At 42.7% G+C, this 26,335-nt stretch overlaps 1 protein-coding gene across 2 annotated transcripts in view; it reads right to left on the reverse strand.

The window, feature by feature from the left end:
- The window catches only part of trit1 (tRNA isopentenyltransferase 1), a 78,043-nt gene that overhangs the window by 18,888 nt on the left and 32,820 nt on the right, over positions 1 to 26,335 (reverse strand). The window contains exons 4-8 of one of the 2 annotated variants that reach the window (XM_070556213.1): positions 15,890 to 16,044; positions 13,058 to 13,200; positions 12,872 to 12,983; positions 832 to 944; positions 595 to 672 (exon numbers count right to left, since the gene is read on the reverse strand). In XM_070556213.1, the coding sequence (XP_070412314.1) occupies positions 595 to 672; positions 832 to 944; positions 12,872 to 12,983; positions 13,058 to 13,200; positions 15,890 to 16,044 (601 nt within the window). Of the gene's footprint in view, positions 1 to 594; positions 673 to 831; positions 945 to 12,871; positions 12,984 to 13,057; positions 13,201 to 15,889; positions 16,048 to 26,335 lie in introns of both variants that reach the window. The other variant, XM_070556212.1, reaches the window with a different exon arrangement.

Here is a 26,335-nt window from a genome sequence, read left to right on the forward strand (position 1 = left end):
GAAGAGGGGTATTGAGGTTTAGGGCCTGTTGAGGCCCTTAAGCCACTCGGGGCTAACAGGATTAGGAAGGGAGGGTTTACTGAAGGGCACGCTGCTGGTCAGACTGGGAGGACACGTTTCTGCTCAGAGGAAAGAAAACAAAAACTTTACCCGCTTTTTAAAACATTTTTTACATTCCAGGGGTTGAAACCAGCCTGGAAACTGCAGTCCCGATGGTCCCGTTGGTGCGTTTTGCTGCGGCGGATAATCTGGCGCGTAACCAAACACTGCGGTTCGTTTCCATGCTTTTGAGGGCACCGGGGACAAAGTGTTGATGAAAACGCAGTCAAAGGTCTGAGCTGCAGGTGTGCAGTGAGGATGGGGCCTGAAACATTATCCCCATGGCTACGTCAAACCAGCTCAAACATGATGCATGAAGTCAGAACCAAATATGTGTGAGGAAGAAGATGTTTCAGATAACAAATGACACATTTTGAATAAAGTCAATAAACTAAAACTAAAAATAGAACCAACAACATAATTTATGCACAAAACAGAATCTCATCGTGATAAAGAGAGAGCTGTTTGCTCGTCAGCTGAGTGAAGAACACTCACGCGTCAGGAAGCGGTTGCGGACCCATTTGTTCTGTTTACGGGCGTAACGCTTTGTAGCAATCTTCAAAGCTTCTATACCTGGAGAGAAGAAAATGAGGAAACAAAGTGACAGAAAACAGAAACAGATATGAAAAAGATACCCTTAAAGGGAATCTTCTGGTTGATCTGCCAACCACTTCACAAACCAGAAGCACCTGAAGTCACCTAAGTGACCGTGGGCAGGTATATTCTTCTGACCTTTGTCTCTCAGTTGGTCTTTTTCCTGCTGGCTGCTGCTTTCAGGAGCAGTCAGGAAGTCATGAAATTCCTTAAAACCAATGGACTGGAAAATCCCATGTTGGTAGTCTTGACTGTGGGAAGGAGAGGAAACACATCAATATTAAAGGCTTCTGCCTCTTTCCGAACACCCAACAGTGACTCATTTCACCTTCAGCTCCTTCTCCTTTAAAGGAGTCCTAGAATTCAAAACCACATTTAACGTGAACATAGGCAACTTGGGGTGTTAGATGTAGCGTAACAAAAAGGCTGTGCTGTCTCTGACCTGCTTTCCCATGTTATGTTCTAAAGGTTGCAGAGAAACGATTCGTTCTGAGAAATGAACCCACTTCAACGGCACCTACACTCACCTAAAGGATTATTAGGAACACCATACTAATACGGTGTTTCACCCCCTTTCACCTTCAGAACTGCCTTAATTCTACGTGGAATTGATTCAACAAGGTGCTGAAAGCATTCTTTAGAATTGTTGGCCCATACTGATAGGACAGCATCTTGCAGTTGATGGAGATTGGTGGGATGTACATCCAGGGCACGAAGCTCCCGTTCCACCACATCCCAAAGACGCTCTATCGGGTTGAGATCTGGTGACTGTGGGGGCCATTGTAGTGCAGTGAACTCATCGTCATGTTCAAGAAACCAGTTTGAAATGATTGGAGCTTTATGACATGGTGCATTATCCTGCTGGAAGTAGCCATCAGACGATGGGTATGGCGTTTAAAGCGTGCCACAATCCGTGCACGCGCATTGGGTCCACAGCGCGCGTGTGAACGGGACTCGCGAGCGCAAATATACATGGCGAGAGGTCATTTGTGCACTGAGAGGGAGCAAACTGTGTCTGTGAGCGCACAAGGATGTGCACAAGTGACAAACCTGCGTGCGCGCGTTGTCAACGAGCACACGGCAGAGGAAAACGTGCGCGCGCGGCAGCCTCTGTGCGCGCTCGGCAGCCTCTGTGCGCGCTCGGCAGCCTCTCTGCGCGCTCAGTTTCTGACTCCTGCTCGCTCGGCTGTAAGGGCTTTTGGCACTCTGGAGGCGTGGCCTGTGGCAGATCTTGTCTGTCCTCTGATTGGTTAGTTCACCCCGCACTTTACCCTCTATCTATATAAAAAAGTCTGATGTTCAGTAGTTGCTGGCATAGCTCAGCTGGGAGAGCGGGTGACTCTCGCCCCGGAGGATCCAGGTTCGAGTCCGGGCAAGGAAAATGTAGTAGACGTCATGTAAATTTTTCTTAATTTCAGGTATTTTACGGTTGTGACCGTTCAACTGTCATTAAACGTCCGAATGTTTGCTGGGCAGTGTTTTAAAAAGTGCACATAAGCTAGATGGTTTTAACCATATAAAATTACATTTTTTGTGATACTGGAAAAATACATACTGAAATAAAACTACTGATTGAAAACTTTATGACTGTGGTTGTACAATATATGACTCACTAATACACTGCAAACTCCCTTAGAGTGGGGCTTCCAGAGAGAGAGAGAGAGAGAGAGAGAAAGAGAGAGAGAGAGAGAGAGAGAGAGAGAAAGAGAGAGAGAGAGAGAGAGAGAGAGAGAGAAGTTCTTGCCTCATTAATGAATTGTTTATTTTTTTCAGTATTTAATTGACAAATTATCCTTTCAAATAATTAATTGATGAGTTACATAATTGTCCATTTAGAATTGTTGAATGGACTGAGTCAAGTTTGGTGCACTTTATATATTTCAAAACATGTTTTTTTTATTTTAATGATGCATATAAATAATTTAAATGTTAATTTAATGAAATATTTCTATTTTTTCATTACCTCACCCTTGTTTTGACAAAAACGGGACCTTGCTGGATAATATCACGGAGAAACTATTTGTTCACAGTACATGGGTCAGTGAGGATCTGTGTAAAGGAGGAGATACTCAGAAATCTGTCTGCAGATTGTTACAACCCAGACTGGAAGTGGTGGGCTGTAATAAGAAAGGAGACCAAACAGAGGAGTGGGGGTTCAACAACTGATTTATTTAACAAAAGTAAGGATTTACTAAAGCAAGTTAGTGAATAGAAAATGGCCATCTCAAGGTTTTACTCGGATGTCCCTCAGCAGGGTTCAGCACTGTTGAAGGTCATCTGAATGAAAGCTTGATATGCAGTTTCTTTATGAAATGGACAATTATGTAACTCATCAATTAATTATTTGAAAGGATAATTTGTCAATTAAATACTGAAAAAAATAAACAATTCATTAATGAGGCAAGAACTTTTCTCTCTCTCTCTCTCTCTCTGGAAGCCCCACTCTAAGGGAGTTTGCAGTGTATTAGTGAGTCATATATTGTACAACCACAGTCATAAAGTTTTCAATCAGTAGTTTTATTTCAGTATGTATTTTTCCAGTATCACAAAAAATGTAATTTTATATGGTTAAAACCATCTAGCTTATGTGCACTTTTTAAAACACTGCCCAGCAAACATTCGGATGTTTAATGACAGTTGAACGGTCACAACTGTAAAATACCTGAAATTAAGAAAAATTTACATGACGTCTACTACATTTTCCTTGCCCGGACTCGAACCTGGATCCTCCGGGGCGAGAGTCACCCGCTCTCCCAGCTGAGCTATGCCAGCAACTACTGAACATCAGACTTTTTTATATAGATAGAGGGTAAAGTGCGGGGTGAACTAACCAATCAGAGGACAGACAAGATCTGCCACAGGCCACGCCTCCAGAGTGCCAAAAGCCCTTACAGCCGAGCAAGCAGGAGTCAGGAACCGAGCGCGCAGAGAGGCTGCCGAGCGCGCACAGAGGCTGCCGCGCGCGCACGTTTTCCTCTGCCGTGTGCTCGTTGACAACGCGCGCACGCAGGTTTGTCACTTGTGCACATCCTTGTGCGCTCACAGACACAGTTTGCTCCCTCTCAGTGCACAAATGACCTCTCGCCATGTATATTTTCGCTCGCGAGTCCCGTTCACACGCGCGCTGTGGACCCAATGCGCGTGCACGGGTTGTGACACGGGTATGACGCGATAGATGGGTACATGGTGGTCATGAAGGAATGGACATGGTCAGAAACAATGCTCAGGTAGCCCGTGGCATTTAATTGAAGCCCAATTGGCACTAAGGGGCCTAAAGTGTGCCAAGAGAACATCCCCCACACCATGACACCTCCACCACCACCAGCCTGCACAGTGGTAACAAGGCATGATGGATCCATGTTCTCATTCTGTTTACGCCAAATTCTGACTCTACCATTTGAATGTCTCAACAGAAATCGAGACTCGTCAGATCAGGCAACATTTTTCCAGTCTTCAACTGTCCAATTTTGGTGAGCTGGTGTAAATTGTAGCCTCTTTTTCCTATTTGTAGTGGAGATGAGTGGTACCCGGTGGGGTCTTCTGCTGTTGTAGTCCATCCGCCTCAAGGTTGTGCGTGTTGGCTTCACAAATGCCTTGCTGCGTTCCTCGGTTGTAACGAGTAATTATTTCAGTCAAAGTTGCTCTTCTATCAGCTTGAATCAGTTGGCCCATTCTCTGACCTCTAGCATTAACAAGGCATTTTCGCCCACAGGACTGCCGATTACTGGTTGTTTTTCCCTTTTCACACCATTCTTTGTAAACCCTAGAAATGGTTGTGGGTGAAAATCCCAGTAACTGAGCAGATTGTGAAATACTCAGACCGGCCCGTCTGGCACCAACAACCATGCCACGCTCAGAATTGCTTAAATCACCTTTCTTTCCTATTCTGACCTTCAGTTAAGAGTTCAGGAGATTATCTTGACCAGGATCACACCCCAAATGCATTGAAGCAACTGCCATGGGAATGGTTGATTAGATAATTGCATTAAGGAGAAGTTGAACAGATGTTCCTAATAATCCTTTAGGTGAGTGTATATACATATGTGGGTTTGCTGTAATGCTAACCGTAGAATGAGACTAGCCCAAGCTAATGCTAATGGTAGACTGAGATGCTACTAACATCCTTGTGAGAAAAACAACAAAAAAGAATGTCAGAGGACACAATGTTCCAAGATGTAACGGGAATATCTAGACTGAATGAATCCCAGATAGATTAATAGCTTGCCTATTGAGTTATCTGGACACTGAACACAGCTGAACACGGAGTTTCTAGCTTCAGACAGCATCGTAGAACCATTGAAATAAACTGGCAGCTCATTTATTAATATTCATGCCCTGGCCAAGTGGGCGGGGCAAATGGGTCTTTCCATTTAGGAACTTCATTAGGGCATGTATTTGGCAATTTATCAGGACTCCTGGGCCATTTTGAGCCCTAACAAAGCATCATATGCTACATGGAGTCTCAAGGGACAGTTTCTAAATATATAAAAGTTTTTACAGAACCCTTTTATTGGTCAACTTTACTCATATTTTTAATGCATTTGCAGAGGTCTCAAGTAAGAATGAATGCCTTGTGAGCCGTTCTTTGAGGAAAAAAAGCTCTGGTATTTGGATATCTCACCTCTTATTGGCTAACAGCAACACAACCATCACTGACTCACTCCATTTGCTTTGCTACGTTGATGTTTTATCTCCACAAAAAACACAAGCTTGAAGGAGTTCTGCTGTGTTGTGAAGTTGCTAATGCTAACAGTTAGCTTCTGCTAAATGTGTTTGAGTTAAAATCCTGCAGGTCAACTATCCAACATTTTTTTAAAGACGTTGGCCAAACAAACTCAAAATTAAGCAATACATATTTTTTTCTTCTCACTGATAAAATTTTAGTCGTGAAAAACAAATATCAGCTGATCTGAGCTCGTTTATTTATTTGACTAAATGTCCCTACGGACCGATGTGGGATGTGTTCTAGGAAAACAACAAACATTTTCAGAAAACAACTTCAATCAAAAAATGCCTAAATACCAGTAAACGTGGCAGAGATCTGTGTTGGTAAAGAAAAGATGAAGAGGAGGTGGAGGTCAAGACCAGATTTAATCAGGTGACGCAAACACCAACAGAATAAAATTAGTGCTTGATTCTGTGATGAAGTAGCAATTTAATGTCTAGCACTCACCACAGACGTAGATCAGATCATCTCACAGTGGAGATTTAGTCATTTTAGTCAGCAGATTGTGTGGAATTTCATCTCGTTTCCACGTTTACCAATACATTTTAAAACCTTTCTCTCAATATCAGATTCTTCTATGAGGATGCTGCAGGACTTATTCTGCAAAAACAGAAGATCTAAATGATTTAGGAAGACACACCAAAGTGTGTAACAGCACTACTGTTGGCCGTTCCACATCTCTAATTTACACATTTGTATGAGAAGCAAAGAGGGGAAGCAAGAATAAAAGCGGCATGTTGGGCAGAGGCAGAAATTTGAGAACTGCACCAGAGCACAGGAAATGTAGAGTCAATGAAAGGACGAAAAGAACGACAGAAGGAGGGAGAGATCTGACCTTGATGTCTGGTCGCAGCAGCCGGCCGAGGATGGAGACATCAGGGTGGAGGAGAGACAGACCGGCAGAGCGAGAGACGAGGGGGAGAAAGAGGGAAGTGCATGGGTGATCAGATTGCTGAGGGGGGGTGAAGAGAAGCAGCAGCTTCCTGGACATCGACTCCCCTCAACGACACACACATCAAACCAGCTTCATCAGCAATAATCAGAATAATGTGTATTTTAAAGGAATCCACTGAAACACAGCCAGCCTGAGGAAAACCAACATGATGTTGTGATTGGTGTCATTTCCCACTCGTGTTGCACCATATGTTGAGTAGGTAGCTATTTAATTTAGAACTGCTCTGCTTGAGATAAAGGACAGTTTGCCCCTGCCAAGGAAAAGTGCTTGTCGCTAAGAAGTAAAAATAACACTTGCTGAATCAATTTCTGAGTGCTAGCAAGTGAGAAAGTCAATCTTGACATTTTCCGTCCGAGAAGGAATTCAAGGACAGCTGCTGTGATTCTTTACTGAGTGAGTCTTTTCTTAGGATGTCTTTCAAAATGTCAGTTACGTTCCAGATACATTACATCCTGAAAACAGTACCCTACTACAACCAGAGAAAGCGGGGCTAAGAAGACTGCTTTTGGTTTTACAGAGTATGCTGACAAATCAGAGTTTTCTGCAGGGATTATAACCTCCCAAACGAGTCTTTTGGCCTTTTGTATTTCTCTGATACAGACCAACCTTGGAAGTTATCAACGGTAACTCACAAGGTCATCCGTATGTTCGAAGAAACTAGGAGATATTGTTACAAAACACTGTCCACCATCCCATAAATACGGAAGGAATGAAGCTGCTACAGTGACATCACAAGGTTCCCGTTGATAAAATGTCAGGCGGATGTTGGTGAATATTTCAGTGGAAACGAGCAACAATCACAAGACTTGCTTGATTACCATTCAAACAGTAGAGAAGGAGCCATTTCCTGTCAATATTTAATAACCAGAGAATATCTAAAGAGGATTCCCGTCCACATGAGCTGAGCTCCCAGCAGTCAGAGCTGTATCTAAATCTGGCCCCAGTCCCTTGGGAAACATCAGTACAGAGTCATCTGTCAGATTGGGAAGAGGAATAAATAACCGGGCTGTCGCCTGGCAGAGCTCCCTTCCCTCCTATCATCCTGGTTACTTGGATGAGCATCGGGTCAGAGGTTGGGGCTTGTCCACATTTGTGAGGTTTTTTGTCCATCCAATTCTTCTTGATGACTGACCACAAACTCTCAATGAGATTAAGGTCTGGAGAGTTTCTGGGCCATAGATCCAAAGTGTTTTGTTATTTGAGCCATTTAGTTCTTCTGCTTCATAGTGTGGCCTGAAAGACAGACCGTTCACCACCAAACAGTTCTTGGGTGATTGGAGGCGTGCCTCTGGGAGGACGGTTAGGTACCATTCTTTATTCATGGATAAACTGAGTGAGTCCACTGTGAAGCACTCCCACATACGAATGGTCACAAAATGCTTTTCTGCTATTGATGCAAAACTGATAAAAGCTCTCATTTTTCTTCAGCAGATGTCCTAAACAATGAGGAAGGGGATTCTTTAGAGAAAAAAATAGCATTACTTTGGCCCTCAGCAGTCCAATCTCTGGAACCTACACACTAGCATCAGCTCCACTTTGCCTGGATTGTGCTGGGTGTGGTCTCATTTAGGGAGCCTTGGATTTTCCTGACGTCTTTTCAGCCCTCTTCCCGAGGCGGTCTGCCTGGAGCTGAACTAGTCCAAAATGCCCACTGCTGTTGACTGATTGGCCAGCTCAAAGTCCCGTATATACCATTAGGTAAGCAAAGGTAGGCACAGTATTTGATAAAATATTACCATTGCCACAATTGAGATGTCATTTATCTTAATTATGAGTTATTTTCCTTAGCCTGAAATTATACCCGGAAATAAAAGTTTTTTTCAGTGAAACTCTGCCCATGTTCTGGGAGAGAATCAGGGCCAGATGACCAGACTAGTTTCTATTAAGGATTTACAGGATTTTCAAAGTAAAAATCAAAACTTGCGGCTGAAACAGGAAAATGTATGAATGCGGCCAAAAAAATTTTAATGAGGAAATATCATCACATGATAAAAAGATAAAAAAATAGATCTTCTATGATATGGCCCCACCTTTTTAAGAATTCAGCCAAAAGCTGACAAATGCAGTTTTATTTCTATTTACAATATGAAATGTACTGTAAATGTAAACAAAATACTGATAATAGGGATGTAAGAAAATATTTATATGGCAGTATATCGTGATATTTTTTCCTGTGATATTATATCAATATTCAAAAGCTGTGTATCTAATTTTGGAAGAATTAAAAGTACAGGCCACAAGTTTGGACACACCTTCTCATCCAATGTGTTTTTTTTTTTACATTGGGAGATTCTCACTGAAGGCATCAAAACTATGAATGAACACGTAGAGGTACGTACTTAACCCAAAAAGGTGAAATAACTGAAAATATGTTTTATATTCTATCTTCTTCAGAAAAGCCACCGTTGCTCTGATTACTGCTTTGCACACCCTTGGCATTCTGTCGATGAGCTTCAAGAGGTAGTCACCTGAAATGGGTTTCCAACGGTCTTGAAAGACTACTTTGGCATTACATTGAATGAAAACGTGTGTCCAAATGATTTGCCTGTACTGTACATTCAAACATTTGTGTATTTTCTTTTCTTTAGATGCAATACAAACGCTGACCACTAGTTGGCAGAAGTGTGCATTGGGTTTTCACTGAAATGTAAATCCCTCTGTTATGGTTCATGTTAAACATATTAAGTATCAGTTTAGACCGTTGAATTTTTTTTTACAATAAATTCAGTTAAAAATCGCTAATAATGTCTGACTGAATGTATCACAATAAATCGTGATACAACTAAATATTGTCTCCCCTGTATCGTGATACGTATCGTATCGTCAACATTTCACCAATACACATTCCTAGCTGCTGACCAGTACAATTGTCACAATTTAACTGTGTGCAAATAAGAAATTGATCTTTGGATGAGCAAATCATTCTAAATGATTTTTTACAAGAATCAGAGTAAAGATTTTTTCAACACAGTACTAACAACTATGGAAAAAACAATGAAAAACAACAATCAGCATCAAAATAATGCAGGAACAAAGAATATTTTACCAAAAAACATTATAATAAAAAGTTATAAAATGGACCATGGTAATGATGGACAATTTGATTAAAGGTTGTACTCTCCAATTGGTGGACTTCCACCAGGATCAGGTTGCCTCCCAGAGGAAGTATTTTAAACATGTTGGAGTTTTATTGATCTAACTGACTGTGGTGTTAAAATATAAATTTGAATTAAGTGAGTGAAGTCTTTTTCACATTCAAGTTTACACCAAAATCCTATCTAATCTACTGAATCTAACTAATCTAACCTCCCACTTCAATGACAGCAAGGACGCACGGAGCCTATGGCAAGGCATCCAGTCTATTACAGACTACAAGCCTGCAGCGCGTAGCTGTGAGAACGACACCACTCTGCTCAACAACCTGAACAGCTTCTTTGCACGATTTGAGACACAGAACAACACACGCCCACAGAAAACACCACCACCTCCACACGACCAGCCTCTGTGCCTGTCTGTTGCCAGCGTGAAGAGGACACTCATCACCATCAACGCCCGGAAAGCAGCAGGTCCGGACAACATCCCTGGTAGTGTGCTGAAAGACTGCACAGAGGAGCTGAAGCAGGTCTTCACAGACATCTTTAACACCTCCCTGAGGCAAGCCACTGTCCCATCATGTTTCAAGACTGCCACCATCATACCTGTACCAAAGAAACCATCCCCAGCTTGTTTCAATGACTACTGCCCCGTGGCACTGACACCCATTATTATGAAGTGCTTTGAACGACTAGTCATGTCACACATCAAATCCACCCTACCTCCCACTCTGGACCCATACCAGTTCGCATACAGAGCGAAACGATCCACAGAGGATGCAATCTGCTCTGCCCTACACCCAGCCCTAACACATCTGGACAAGAAAGACTCATATGTGAGAATGCTGTTCATAGACTTTAGCTCAGCATTCAACACCATGATACCACAACAACTCATCTGTAAACTGGACAGACTGGGCCTCAGCACCTCCCTTTGCAACTGGCTGCTGGATTTCCTCAGCCAGAGGCCGCAAGTGGTGCGTGTGGGCAACAAGGTCTCAAACAGCATCACCCTGAGCACGGGGGCTCCACAAGGCTGTGTGCTCAGTCCTCTGCTCTTCACCCTGTTGACACATGACTGCGCACCAACCTACAGCTCCAACCACCTTGTGAAGTTTGCGGACGACACAACGCTGGTGGGGCTCGTCACCAAGGGCGATGAGACCCACTACAGGAAAGAGGTTGAGCTCCTGACCACTTGGTGCAGAGACAACAACCTCCAGCCAAATGTTAGTAAGACCAAGGAGATCATTATCAACTTCCAGAGAGGCCACATGAACTACCCCCCATTGACCATCGACGACGCTGCGGTGGAGAGAGTGAGCAGCACGAAGTTCCTGGGGGTGCACATCAGGGAGGACCTCTCCTGGACCACCAACACAGCTTCACTGGCCAAGAAAGCACAACAGCGCCTCTACTTCCTGCGCAAACTCAAGCGGGCAAGTGCTCCACCACCCATCCTGATCACATTCTACAGAGGAACTATTGAAAGCATCCTCTCCAGCTGTATCACTGTGTGGGGCGGTAGCTGCACTGACTATAACAGGAAAGCTCTACAGCGCATTGTGAGAACAGCTGAGAGGATAGTTGGTGCACCACTCCCCTCCCTGCAAGACATTTACACCACTCGCCTCACCCGCAAAGCCATCACAATTGTCAACGACGCCACCCACCCCGCGCACTGTCTGTTCAGCTTCCTGCCCTCTGGAAAGAGATACAGAAGTCTCCGCTCCCGCACTACCAGGCTCACCAACAGCTTCATCCACCAGGCTGTGAGACTGCTGAACTCTCTTCCCTCACAGATCCCAGCCAGCAGAATCACCAGGGTGACAGGAGTATAGGATGACAGACTGGACCCTACCCCCCCTCCCCCCCACCCACCCCCCCACCCCCACCACACACACACACACACACATACATGCACATTATACAAAAAGGAAGTAGTGGTTGAACCAAGAACGGGGTAAACATTTCTGATTGTAAACAACTACCTCTGCATTGAAATTGCACACACCTGCTGCTATATGTTTTGTATATTATTAGCGATATTTACCTGTTTAATATTATCTTATTGTTAGGGATGTTTTTTGTTTTTGTTATTGTTGTGCATCTGCACTTTATGCTAATGTCTACGCATGGGACAGTGTGAAACGTAATTTCAATTCCTTTGTATGGCAAGCACATTCGAAGAAATTGACAAATAAAGTATTCTATTCTATTCTAAACCTAGCCTGGCAAGCCAGACTAAATAAATGTATTATAATATTATTATAACATTAATATAATAGTAAATGTATTATTTAGTCTGGCAACGCTCTATTGACGGCTCTTGGTTGTGGGGCGGGTTCTACCGTTGTCTTTCAAATGATCTCCGCATTCCACTGGACAATGAATGTGACATACTCACCACAACAGATATCGTTAAATGAGGCGGTCCGCAGTTAAAGAAGGAGAAAACACATACTTTTTTCTAAAAAAAAAAAAAAGCACTTAAATACATCTATCTGCTCCTGATTCTAATGAAGCCCAAGTTCTAATAGTCTAAAATTGATGTAAAATCTGTTTCAAACGAGCTGTCGCCATCTTGTTTCACTCTGTTGCATCATCCCACCCACCACCTGCTTTGTGATTGGCCCACAAAGCAGATAAAGCTCTGTGATTTGTTCACTAAGCAGATAGAGCACTACGATTGGCCTACCATTATGGACCAATCACAGCTCTTTATGTGTTTGAAACCCCTCTAGCGAACTGTGATTGGCCATCCAGAGTCCTGGTAGGAGCTGCAGGGGTTCCAATGGAGCGTGCCTAGACCAAACTTTGCAAAGCAAGAATTTGGTCTAGTTCACTAGGCTAATCTAAACCTATAACTTGGTCTAGGAACGCTCCACTGGAACCTCGACGGCCCCTAGGAGCATTCTGGCGGGCCAATCACAGCTCTCTATCAGGGTTTCAAACCGATATCCGGTCACATCATCACTTCATCTCCGCTCCATCAGGGCAACTTGTGCATTGTAACACTCACAAAACTAAAACCCTTTTAGTCTATGTTGTTGACTGAGCTGCCTCATGAGTAACTGAGATTCAAGCCTGATGGCGCGCGCGCGTGTGTGTGTGTGCCTGGTAAAGGGGTTGTGGGATGGGGGGTGTTTTTAAATTTTTAGGGAAGGGATGGGGATATGGGTTATATGGGTTATATGGGGTCATTTTAATATGTAAAGCACTTTGAGCTGCATTTTCTTTTGTATGAAAAGTGCTATATAAATAAAGTTTGATTGATTGATTGGTTGATTGGTTGATTGAATAAAGAACATTCAAGAGACAGAAAAAAACCCCAAACATGATTATAAAATCCAGGTTTTTCCCTCTTCAGAGAAAAAGTCATTATTTCTGTGCTCATTTTCCTACCTTTCATCCTGGACCTTCTGTTGATTATATCTGATATGGAAGTCTCTGAGCTCTTGAATCAGTCCTGCAGACAACATCTCATCTACACGACCGTCTAACCGCTTGTCTAGGGCTACAAGACAAAGAGCAGGTCTGGTTATTTGCTGCATCCTACATTCATTAAATGTTTGCGACGCAGTTTCTTACCCTCCAAGTCTGCATGTAGCCAGAATATGCAGGCGTCTGGGTACCTTAGCGGTCCTCCAAGGTCATCGCCTCCCTCCTGCTCCCTCTGCTCCTCTAGCCAAAGGCTATGGGGGATACCGGTCTTCTCATGAATTTGAAGACTTCTGCAGATATAAATAAAAGGAAGTGGAGGTGATAGGTTTCAGTATAATCCAAATCTAAATTGGACACTTTCTGTGTAATCCTCTCAGTTTTGAGGATATAACCTCTTAGATGAGACGAGTACACCACTGAAAATAAAAACCTCCAACTTCCTCTAGTGTGGATGATAACCGATGCACGTGAAACACACTAAAACAACTGCAGACAAGGAAATTCAAACAAAACTATGTCGAGGACATTTTCTGCAAGAACACAAGTGTCACATCCAAACAGTTAATGTTTAACACACTTAGGAAACACTGAGATTTATATGCAAAATCACATATTTTTCCATTTTGGATGAACACCAGGGTAAAAACAACAGTCCTGTCATCTCCTATCAGATTAAAGGCCAGGGCAGCCTAACCTGCTCGCATAAGAGAAACGCCTAAATCAGACTGCTATTCATCAAGCAGTGTGTGTGTGTGTGTGTGTGTGTGTGTGTGTGTGTGTGTGTGTGTGTGTGTGTGTGTGTGTGTGTGTGTGTGTGTGTGTGTGTGTGTGTGTGTGTGTGTGTGTGTGCACATTGGTGCTCTGAGCCTGTGTACTGCAGGTGTCAAGTCAAAAGACAAGAAAAAACTCAAAAGTGACATACGAGACTAGATGGAAGACACGGCACAGCCCCGTTAAATCATTTTATCCCACATGAGGAACGCAGTCTGGTGTGACGTGTCTGGGTTCTTAAAAGGAAAGCTGATATCTTCTTAAAACAAGCCTCTGTGGAGAGGTTATGAGCACCTAGAGGGATTTTACAGCCATTCTGAAGAGTGTTTCCATGTAAGAGCAATAAACACGTGACTGTTTTAGGAAGCTTCCTGAAAAGGCTCCGTTTAGAGAAACAGCTTTGGTGTCCAACAGGACAGACTAGCTAACAGCTAGTGCAACTACTGCAAGTGTTTTGCTGCCACCTTAAAAAAGCTCCAATATAAAAACCTCTGATGCAGTTTGTACAATAATACTTTCTAAACTGTTTAAAGACCAAATTCACTCATTTTGCCAACACAGTGCTCTCTAGTATAAAACAATGCCTTGTGAGTCGATCTTTATGGGGAAAAAAAAAAAACGCTCTGGAGCTTCTGTTTCAGGAACTAGAAGTTGGCCAGAAGAGTGGAGAGCAGAAGATGGCAGGATCTGAGTCTTATTTCCTGATATTGGGAGTTCTGTCTACTGATTGGCTAACAGCAATGTAGCTCTACCACTGCTCTGCACCACTGATGTTTTATCTCCATTAATAACAAAAGCATGAAGGAGTAATGTTGTGGAGTTGCTAATGCTAACAGTTAGCTTCTATTAATTAAGACGTGCGCTGCTGTTTCGTGGACGCCAAATCAACAACAGCATTCCGCATCGTGAGTCAAGATGGAGTCTTAAATGTAATTTTCAGTGTGACGAAGATCTGACTGGCTTTTCCCATCTATTCTGTATCAGTGGCTAACGCAGGAAATAGGGGTGGTAGACTATTTTTAGGGGTGGTAGACTATTTTCACATTTAGCATGTGTGTTAAACTCACAGGTAAAAGATGGGGTTCTTAGTGAACTTAGTCTTTAATTTTTCACAACATAAATAACATTTTATATTAATTAGCATAAATGTCACCAGTAGCAACAAAACCGTAGCCCTTCTGGTTGGGTTGAGTCTGTAATACAAACTGAGAAACCTCTATAATGCCATAGCAGTTATAAATGCCCCATTATGCAAATAAATTCTTTAAAAAATCACCCACTGTGATTTCCTGTACTCTTTACATTCTGTCTCACAGTTGAAGTGTACCTATGATGACGATTAATATCTGTAAGTGGAATAACTTCCACAATCGATGGCCGCCAAATACTTGTTTACCCCACTGCATGTTTATATGAAACTTCCAGAAATGACCTTTAAATAATCAAAGCAGGTTTAAAGTCGATGATCTATCATGTCTGCATAGAGATTTTACTCAGAAAAGCATTATAGTCGTTCCGTATTTAGGTTATCAAAAAATAATTTTTCTTCCAATCAAGATGCATCTAGAAAAACGTTCTTTATCTCCCAGTAAGTTGCATTTTTTAACAAACAGAAGCCATTTCAGATCCCATAACCAACGTAAAAGATGACTATGGGGGGTTTCTTGTTAAGGAACCTGACTTAGCGCACCTCTTCGTCAGTGCTGAAACAGGATATTGTACAATTCTATAATGATGGATAACTTGGACAAAATGATAAGAAACTAACAGGACTTTTCCACTAAAGCAGTTCCGGTGCAAAACTAAGGCTGGTGCTGATAGCACTGGTTTGTAAAACAACAAAGAACCAGTTCGTCCCACAGCCAGAGAAGCACTCCATAGCCAAGTCGTTACATCATGTTTAACACCTCCTCCTGTGTTTGATCCTCCCTCCGTTGTCTTTCAGTTTCTGTTGAGGATCAGGGACACTTTTTCCAGTGTGTCTCGTTACTCCTTAAAACATAAATATTAACGGTGGAGTCGAAAAAATACCTTTTGAATAATCTTTATGAATGAAACACACATCCAGCGTGCACACTGAACAACGAGCGTGTCAGAAGCATCTGCGTGAGTTACGCCAAATAATATTCATGATTATTAAATCTAAAATACAGCAAATTGTATGAAGCTCCGTTTGTAACGAATCAGAGTCATTACCAGATGCATCACCTGGCTATCTTGCGCTTGTCGTTGGGGTGCAACATGGCAGCCATTTTGGGATCCACTTTGGCCAGTCTTTTATGTAACTCAGCTCCCTCCAGTCTCTCCAGCTCCACCTTCCTGTCTCCAGCTTGCTCTCCGGTGACCCCATGGTCCTTGTTCTCCTGCTGTGAGAAGTGCCACGTAAATCAAACAGGCGACCAGAAACCTCAGTTATTTTTCATTAACACAAATGCTTTTGTAGCATAATTTTACAACCATGCATCCAAGCAAACATCCGATTAAAGGCACACTAGGCAGATTTGGCTTGTTTTTATCGCCCCCTAATGTCCGTTTATTAGGTCGTCTTTTTAACCCCCTAATCTATCTGCTAAAATTTCTCCCCAGCCTTCAATAGTTTCTACAAGATTGATTCATCACTAAATGAAACAAATCAGCTGTGTTCATGATCCAAAACATGCAGGAAATGTGCTGGATGCAGAATGCAGTTCTACACTTTAGTGCATCTTGGTTCAAATTTAAATAGTCTGCCCGAAACTGTCAGTGTTGTGCTGTTTGCAGGTGAAAACGCTGCACTGCATTTGGATTTGAATCTGCCATTGCAGAGGTACTCTATGATGTTAACTGGTACATTATGTCACAATGTTGTTGTGAGCCTTTGTGTGTGTGTGTATTTGTTTGCGGCTCCGCCCTCTAGGTCTGCCAGGCAATTGTTCAAACAGGAAGTGGGAGTGGAGTAAGACTCTGGTAGGGGATGACTTGCTCTTTAAAGTGGCAGTGTGTAGTTTCTGATGCTAGGGGGCAGTGCATACATACATTTCAGGGTAAGTTTTACACCATGTCGCCATGACTGTTGCTAGTGTTATTACGGTAAATGCTACATGTGGAGCAGAAAGCATGGGACCTCGTCGTGGCTCCTCAAACTTTGATGGTCCTTCAGTTAATTCCATCGAGAGAATGCAATGCTAATGGTAGTTTTCTGGAGCTGTAGTTTCAGGATCTATTTTTTTTTAACAAGCTTTATTTGTTTTTGTCACAAATACAGAATCAAACTAACAAACATACGTCAAATATACACACGAACAGACATCAGCTCATTAACCGACAAGAGGCACATAACAGATAACAATACAACCTTCCAAAAGGCACATTATGGGTTTTTTTATTTATTTATTTTTGTTATGCAGGGTAAATCAGAAATAAACATTGAAGAATCATTAAAGTGAGTTCTGCCTTCTTATTTACAATTTATGGTGTTTACATAGGAGTGGAAGTCATTTAAGAAAACGCAAAAGTTAGGGAGAGATTTGGAGACCCTCGCTTTATGAATATGAAATTTCCCTAAAAGAAGCATTTGATTAATTATAAAACTTAACATTTTATCATTACATTCAAACTTGACAATAAAATCCTTAGATCTGATTTGGATAGTTTGTTTGGATTTAATCTTAATAAAATTTTCCATATCTTTCCAAAGTCCAGATGAGAGAGGACAATTATGAAATAAGTGCCTAATAGTCTCTGAACCAGTATGACAAAAGGTACATTTTTCATCCAGATCTCTGAACAATGATAATTTTTTATTACATGGATAAATATTGTGTAAAATTTTGAAAGTTCTCTTATCTTATTGAAATACGGTATTGAAAGTGAACCATCCATGCTTTTTTTCCGGTTTATAACAAACTGTGTGTTCCAGAATGGTAAATGGCCTGTATTTGACATAGGCCTTCTAGAATCCTGGAACCCCCCAAGGCGCTTTACAACACAATCAGTCATTCACCCATTCACACACACATTCACACACTGGTGGTGATGAGCTACGATGTAGCCACAGCTGCCCTGGGGCGCACTGACAGAGGCGAGGCTGCCGAGCACTGTCGCCACCGGTCCCTCCGACCACCACCAGCAGGCAATGTGGGTTAAGTGTCTTGCCCAAGGACACAAGGACAGATTGAGCGGGGCTCGAACCTGCAACCTTCAGATTACGGGGCGAGCACTTAACTCCTGTGTCACCGTCGCCCCAGAAAAACCTTCCTTTGGGTGCCACCGTAATAGAACAACATAAAACCTTTCTTATATGTTGATTTGGACATTTCTTGTCTAATAAATCAACACCCCCAACTTTTAGAGATGGCATCTGCAAACTAAATCTCTGATAAACAGAGTGTGCTCTCATTAACTGAACATATGGCTCTCATGACCGAGGCAAATTCTCTGTATTTCACTGGAAAATTCTTAGTTTTCAAAAAGTTTTCATAGCTATAAAGGCTTCCATTATCATCAAATAAATCTGCAGCAAAAATAATGCCTTTCTCAACCCAATTACTTTTGTATAAGCTGTTGTTGTTAATAGTAATATTACCATTACTCCATAATATTTCTTTGTGTGGAGAGAAATTGTGTGTATGGCATAATTTCCACGCAAGTAAAGCCTGCTGGTAAAACACTGAAAGTTTTACTGGTAATTTAGAAACAATAAAGTTGCAACGCAACAGTAATTTTAAACCCCCTACCATTTTAAATGTGTTACGTGGAATAAAATTCCACAAAGATTCTGGCATTTCTAGACATTTTTTAATCCATTTGACTTTAAAGGTGTTGTTTAAGTGGAAAAAATTTGAGTTCTAAGCCTCCCCCCCCCCCCTCCTTGCTCTTTCCAGATAGAGTATGTGTTTTTTTAGATGATACCTGTTCTTCCAGACAAAGATTACAAATGAACTGTTAACTCCTTTACAAGTTGCATTATTAATATGAAGGGAGAGAGCGGGATATACTAACCTTGATATGCCTTCCGCTTTTGTTAACAACACCCTGCCAAAAATAGAGGTCCCTTTGCAGCCACATATTAAGAATCAAATGAGTTTTTTTAATCCTTGATTGCAGATTTAATGTTTGTCTCATCAATTTGTCTTTTATTATGTGAATTCCTAAATATCTAACTGTTTGTTTGATGGGAATATTGAACATATAATGGTCATTGGTTTCATATAAACATAAAATCTCACTTTTATCAACATTTAGCTTCAGTCCTGAGGCTCCTGAAAATTCCTGTATTGCATCTAGAGCATTTGGTATCTGTGATTTATCTCTAAGAAACAAGACTGTGTCATCTGCCAATTGGGACATCTTAACTTCTTTATTAAAATTTTCTAAACCATGAAAATTTGGATTGTGTGAAATATTTAAAAACAAAAGTTCAGCGGCAATCAGAAACAAAAAGCAAGAAATTGAGCAGCCCTGTCGTACACCTCTTAATATCGGAAACCTCCCAGACATCCACGGATATAAGATAGTTGAGCTGCTTATATCTTTATAAAACATTTCAATAACACTAATAAACGACTCTCCGAAACCTAAAATTTGAAGTGCTTGTAAAATGAAGGTGTGTTCAATCGAATCAAATGCCTTATAAAAGTCAAGGAAAACCATCAAAGCATCAGAGTTTATAAAATTTGAATAATCCATTAGATCCAACACTAGTCTAATATTAGAGCTAATGAGACATTTGGGAAGAAATCATTCTGGTTTTCACTTAATATCTCACCTAAATCCTTTTTAGTCTTTTTGCATAAACCAAAGATAAAATTTTGTAATCCATATTTAAAAGCGAGATAGGTCTCCAATTTTTTTCTTTTAAAGAATCTTTGTCTGTCTTAGGGAGCAGAGTTATATGACCTTGTTTCATGGTTGTTGTCATTTCTTGCCTACTTATACATTCTTTGAACATCAGAAAAAAGTGATTATCAATTAATTCCCAAAAACAAAAATAGAATTCTACTGAGAGTCCGTCACTATCAGGTGACTTTCCTAACTTCATTGTAACGTGATGAAGGAGCCATTTCTATACTCTAACAACTGTTCCCTTTTGACACAGTGCCAGAGTGCATGAAACAGCCTCAAGGGCATGCATTCGCTTCTAAACTGTTTACGTTCCAGCAATGAAGCCAGAAGAAGGAAGAATGAACTCTTTTCTTTTAATTAATCAAAGAATTATATTTTAATAAAGCTAATCCATCAAAGTGTTAGTCAATAATAAGATGTGACCGACCTGTGAAATTAAAATATTAATTTTTTTTTATGATCTTATAGAAATGATAAGTACTGTGACTTTAAGGATTCCAACAGGACTCATTTCACGTAGTGTTAAAAGGACATGACACATTCCTTTCACTGATCCAATCAGAATCTTACAGATCTGACAGAGGCGTGCTTCTGACAGTGTTTGGTAATTTTCATTCGACAATAAACCATAACATCTGAGGAATAAAACTACGCCACGTCAGCTCTAACGCCAGTTCAAAGTGTTCCAGAGCAAGCGTCGGAGTGGCCAATCCGACCTTTAACTCTTTAATAAAGAACCAACGACAAGCTGAAAAATCCGATCGCTATAACAACCGGCGGCAACAACAGCTCCTTTCAGAATAAAAGCTCCACCGACCCAGGCTGGGTCTGAACAGATGCCAATAAAAGAGTCGTGTGCTGGAGGTAACTCAAGACGGGTCTGGTCGGAACCGCGGCTTCTTCTACCAGCGCAGTTTCCAGAGAGGGTCCGCTGGGCCTCAGCATTCCTGATCTACAGAGGACTTCCACAAGGCAGGTAGACCCGACTTGATGGTGTCTCATGCGTTTCTGAAACTAACCCAAGCTTATTTCAAAACAACATCTTCAGTTCCCATCAGAACTAATCGCTTCTTCGGATTTGCTGGTTCTGATTACATCACACGTCATCCATTCACCGTCTCATCCATTTTTAGTTACACTATACATTTAGTTTAAAGTAAGTCTAGTTTAATTGTTAGTAATAAAATTCGTAACTTTTAAACTTGACTCTCTCTATTCTGTGTCTGAGTGAATACATAACGGTTACATAATCTCTGCAATAAAAAGATCCAATCTTCTGGTTTAAATAACCCTCGATCCGTAAGGTGGATTTCATGTTTACTATGGAATCCCACGCCTTACGGCTCATTAAATAAAAGGTAATAACCTCTCATTTCCTTACATCATTGAATGCACAGCATCTGTAATTTCTGAAAATGAAAGCTCAGCATCACAAGAGTCTTTAAAGGCCTCCGATATCAGAGGTGTAAACATCCTAATATGATTTAAGAATATGTCGCAATTGGTCTGATTAAATTTTATAGAATACAAAGAGGATCTTTCATGGATATACAATCAAAGAGTTGGAGTGCCCGGCCCGGAAGGTTACCGGGGTCCCACCCTGGAGCCAGGCCTGGGGTTGGGGTCCGTGAGCGAGCGCCTGGTGGCTGGGCTTTTGCCCATGGGGCCCGGCCGGGCCCAGCCCGAACCGGATACATGGGCTCATCCCACTGTGGACCCACCACTCGCAGGAGGAACATGAAGGGTCAAGTGCAGTGTGGATCGGGTGGCAGACGGAGGCGGGAGTCTTGACGGTCCGATCCCCGGACAAGGAAACTGGTTTTTGGGACATGGAATGTCACCTCGCTGGCGGGGAAGGAGCAGGAGCTTGTGGCAGAGGTTGAGCGGTATCGGCTAGATATAGTCGGACTTACCTCGATACACAGCATTGGCTCTGGAACCCATGACCTTGAGAGGGGTTGGACACTCTCCCTTGCTGGAGTTGCTCTGGGTGAGAAGCGGAGGGCTAGGGTTGACTTTTTGTTAGCCCCCAAGACTCTCTACCTGTGTGTTGGGGTTTACCCCAGGAGACGAGAGGGTAGCTTCCCTGCGCCTTCAGGTTGGGGAACCGGTTCTGACTGTTGTTTGTAATTATGGGCCAAATATCAGTTCAGAGTACCCACCCTTTTTGGAGTCCCTGGGACGAGTGCTAGATAGTGCTCCATCAGGGGGACTTCAATGCTCACGTGGGCAATGACAGCATGACCTGGAGGGGTGTAATTGGGAGGAACGGCCCGCCCGATCTGAACTTGAGTGGTGTTTCGTTATTGGACTTCTGTGCAAGACGCAGTTTGGCCATAACGAACACCATGTTCGAACATAAGGATGCCCATCGGTACACTTGGTACCAGGGCAGCCTAGGTCGCAGGTCGATGATAGACTTTGTAGTCGTATCATCTGACCTGCGGCCGTATGTTTTGGACACCCGAGTGAAGAGAGGAGCGGAGCTGTCAACTGATCACCACCTGGTGGTGAGTTGGATGCCAGGGGAAGATGCCACGTAGACCTAGCAGACCCAAATGAATAGTGAGGGTCTGCTGGGAACGCCTGGCAGAAGAACCTGTTAGGACGGTCTTCAACTCCCACGAGTTTGGTGGCAGGAGAATCTCATCTCTGCTTTTTGCGGATGATGTGGTCCTCCTAGCTTCATCCAGCTCTGATCTTCAGCTCTTGCTGGGTAGGTTCGCGGCCGAGTGTGAAGTGGCTGGGATGAGGATCAGCACCTCCAAATCTGAGACAATGGTTCTCGACCGGAAAAGGGTGGCTTGCCAACTTTGGGTCGGGAGAGAGGTCCTACCTCAAGTGGAGGAGTTTAAGTATCTTGGGGTCTTGTTCACGAGTGAGGGTAGGAGGGATCGGGAGATCAACAGGCAGATTGGTTCAGCATCTGCAGTGATGGGGATGCTGAGCCGATCTGTCGTGGTGAAGAGGGAGCTGAGCCAGAAAGCCAGGTTCTCGATTTGCTGGTCGATCTACGTCCCAATCCTCACCTATGGTCATGAGCTATGGGTAATGACCGAAAGAACGAGATCGCGGATACAAGCGGCTGAAAAGAGTTTTCTCCGTAGGGTGGCCGGGCTCAGCCTTAGAGATAGGGTGAGGAGCTCGGACATTCGGGAGGGACTCGGAGTAGAACCGCTGCTCCTCCGGATCGAAAGGAGTCAGCTGAGGTGGTTTGGGCATCTGGTCAGGATGCCTCCTGGATGCCTCCCCGGGGAGGTGTTTCGGGCATGTCCTGCCGGCAGGAGGTCCCCGGGTCGACCCAGGACACGTTGGAGAGGTTACATCTCCAGTCTGGTCCGGGAACGCCTTGGGGTCCTGCCGGAGGAGCTGGTGGAGGTGGCCGGGAAGAGGACGGTCTGGAGCTCCCTAATTGGGATGCTGCCCTCGCGACCTGGACACGGATAGGCGGAAGAAGATGATGACGACGACAACAACGAGAATACAAATCACTGTAAAATGAGGTAGTATAATTGGCGATAATAACAGGGTCTGAGTTTATTATACCATTAATATTAAGAGCCACAGTGTTGTTTCTTTTCCCGTTTCTTTTTTCTAGAGCAAAAAAGTAACTAGAGTTTTTCTCTCCTTTCTCTAACCATTTAGCTCTAGACCTTATGAACGCACCTTTAGCTAAATTGACATACATTTTTTCAAGTTCTTCTTTTAGATTGGACAGAATTTTTTATTCACCTTCAGAAAAGCCTTGCTTAGATATTAGGGGCTCTAATTTAACAATCAAATTTTGCATTTTATTTGTGTTCTGTTTCTTCATTGCTTTACAATGTCTTATTGCTGTTTCACGAACCTTATATTTGAAAAACTCCCACTTTTGAATTGGATCCATCTCCCTTTCCTTAAAAATTTTCTCAACCAAAAATGTAACACCTTCCTTAAATTTTCTATCATCCAAAAAGGTCATTGTTAAATTTCCAATAGCCTCTAATACTTGGTTGTTCTTTAACTCCTTTTAATCTAAGATTTATTAATTTATGATCAGATAATGGGGCATGAGAGTGAGAAACGTCTGTGACATATTGTAGTCCATGTGTAGACATTAACCATAAATCTATTCGTGACTGGGAACCCCTGCTAGAATTGGACCATGTATATTGTGTAGCGTCAGGGTTCATACATCTCCACACATCTGTAAGATGGTAATTTGCGCTCAAGAATTCAGTAAGTTTGAAATTTCTTGATGGAGGAAGCCGGTCCACAATATCATCTGAAACATCATTAAAGTCACCACCAATAATTACAATGGGGTTATTGTATTTTGCTTTCAAAAAATCCAACTTTAAAGAAAATTCCTGAAAAACAGTTCTTGCCTGAGATGAATTATTTGGGCCATAAACATTTCCAAAAATAAAATGTTGGTTATCTAATTTCACAGCCAACATAAGCCGTCGACCTTCGTTTGACACTACAAACTGCAGTATGTCACCACAAAATCTATTTAACAGAATTGCCGTGCCAGCAGAGTGATCTGAGGCCCTGTCCACACGTAGCCGGGGATCTGCCAAAACGTAGATATTTTACTAAGTTTTGGCCTGTCATCCACACGAAAACTGAGTTTTTTTCACACAAAAACGGATCTTTTTAAAAACTCCGGCCAAAGTGAAGATCTGCGTTTTCTCCGTTTTGGGTGTCTGCGTGTGGACAGACAAAACCGGAGTTTTAAGGTCCCCAACGTCACTTTCCGCGACAAAAAAAATGCTGACATCACGTGTGCGACCTGTGTTTACACCAGCCGACAGCATGGATGCCCTCAGAGCTGCGCTCGCTTTATCGATTGTCCAAGCGCTTTTTGCTTGTTTGGTTTTGCAAGCGGAATTACTGCTCCTTGCGGAAGACCACAGACGAAGGACGAGGTTAAGAACGGGGGAAGTACTGTCGCCTACAGGTCTGGCATGTCCTTAACAACGTATTTATCCAGGTACGTGTGGATAGAATTTTTTTCTAAAACGAGGTGGTGTGGATGCAAGTTTTTGGAGGGGCGGATATTCGTTTTTAAAAAAACCCGGCTACGTGTGGACTAGGCCTGAGCCATGAGAAAAAACTATGGACTCCCCCCATTGTGACTTCCAAAACTTTTCGTCATCCTTGCATGAATGAGTCTCTTGCAGAAAAACGAAGTCTGCATTGCAGTTCCTACAAAATATGAAAATTGCCTTTCTCTTTGTGATTTCCCGTAGACCCCTAACATTAAGTGAACAAACATTTAGTGCCTTAAAACTAAAACTTGTCATATTTGAACAAATTGCTGATGTCAATAACACTCACTCAGAAGAAAAAAAAAGAATAGTACTTACAAACCTTTATCCTTAATTGCAAGTACCCATTTGCTTTATGCACATTTTTAAACCTTTTTCAAGAATTAACTGAAAATAATTTTACCATCATCCATCGTTACACAGCTTTAAATCTACATCTAGTGAGTGACTTTTTCCCTATGTAGACATGAGGGCCTCTGAAGCCAGCATGCTTTCCTTGCTTCCGAGCTTCCTCCACTATCGGCCTCAACCGATTTCGTTACATCCGGTCAGCCTGTTTCAGATCTTCCTTCAGGAACAGTTTCTTCTCTTTAAGTTTTTTGTTGTCACGGGATACCTTCCAGATTTTGTTTCTGAAAACTCGCAGAATGAACTGAATAATGACAGGTCGAATGGAATTGTCCCGGGCTACACCAACCCTGTGCACAGTAACAACAAGGAAATCCAACTTTTCCTTATCCTCTGGTGCAAGCGCAACCAAGAGCTTCATTATCTCCTCTCTGATGTTTTCCCCCGGTGTTACTTTCTTGCCTTACAGCCGCAGGTTCCAGCGTCTGCTGCATCGCTCGGCATCATCCCTTCTTTGCTGCACCTTAACCATCTGCTCCGATACATCTTTAATCTTATTTTCGTTCTTCTGTACATGAATTTCAACTGCTTTTAGCTGATCACAGACATTAGCGATGACTTCTGTATTTTTAGTTATTTTCTGCTCTAGCGCTGCAAAGCGGCCAGATAGCTCCATTACGGCTTTCAAGATGTCATCATTAGATGTTCCTTCAGGGGAGATATTAGCTGATTTTGCTTTTTTGTATCAGAGCTCTTTGTGGGTGTAACAGGTAGTGGAGTGAACGCAGCATCAAAGTCATGCATACCTCGTTGCAGCAAAGAGGCTCCCGCTTTGGAATTTTTCAGTCCTCTTTTTGACATTTCAAAAGATGAGCGGAGATGACTGTAAGCTAGCCAGCTGGTCAACGGTGGCACTGGAGTTAAGTGCTCGCCCCGTAATCGGAAGGTTGCAGGTTCGAGCCCCGCTCAGTCTGTCGCTGTCGTTGTGTCCTTGGGCAAGACACTTAACCCACGTTGCCTGCTGGTGGTGGTCGGAGGGACCGGTGGCGCCTGTGCTCGGCAGCCTCGCCTCTGTCAGTGCTCCCCAGGGCAGCTGTGACTACATCGTAGCTCATCACCACCAGTGTGTGAATGTGTGTGTGAATGGATGAATGATTGTGTTGTAAAGCGCCTTGGGGGGTTCCAGGACTCTAGAAGGCGCTATATCAACTACAGGCCATTTACCATTAGCTAGAAACAGTCGACGTGGCGGTGAATATTCTTTCAGTAACAAGTTATTCTTCCTCTTAACTTGTGCATAAAAGGTACCTTGAACAATAATGACGGCAGTATATGGTCTATTTGCCTTTGTTAACGTGGTACAACTCAGTCACGGAGCTCCTCACAACACCTCCGCACTGGTCGCCATCTTGAGCCGACCTCTCTGTACTTTCAGGATCTACTCGGGAGT

This window comes from Nothobranchius furzeri, chromosome 11 (assembly GCF_043380555.1).
Source record: "Nothobranchius furzeri strain GRZ-AD chromosome 11, NfurGRZ-RIMD1, whole genome shotgun sequence".
Lineage (NCBI taxonomy): Eukaryota > Metazoa > Chordata > Actinopteri > Cyprinodontiformes > Nothobranchiidae > Nothobranchius > Nothobranchius furzeri.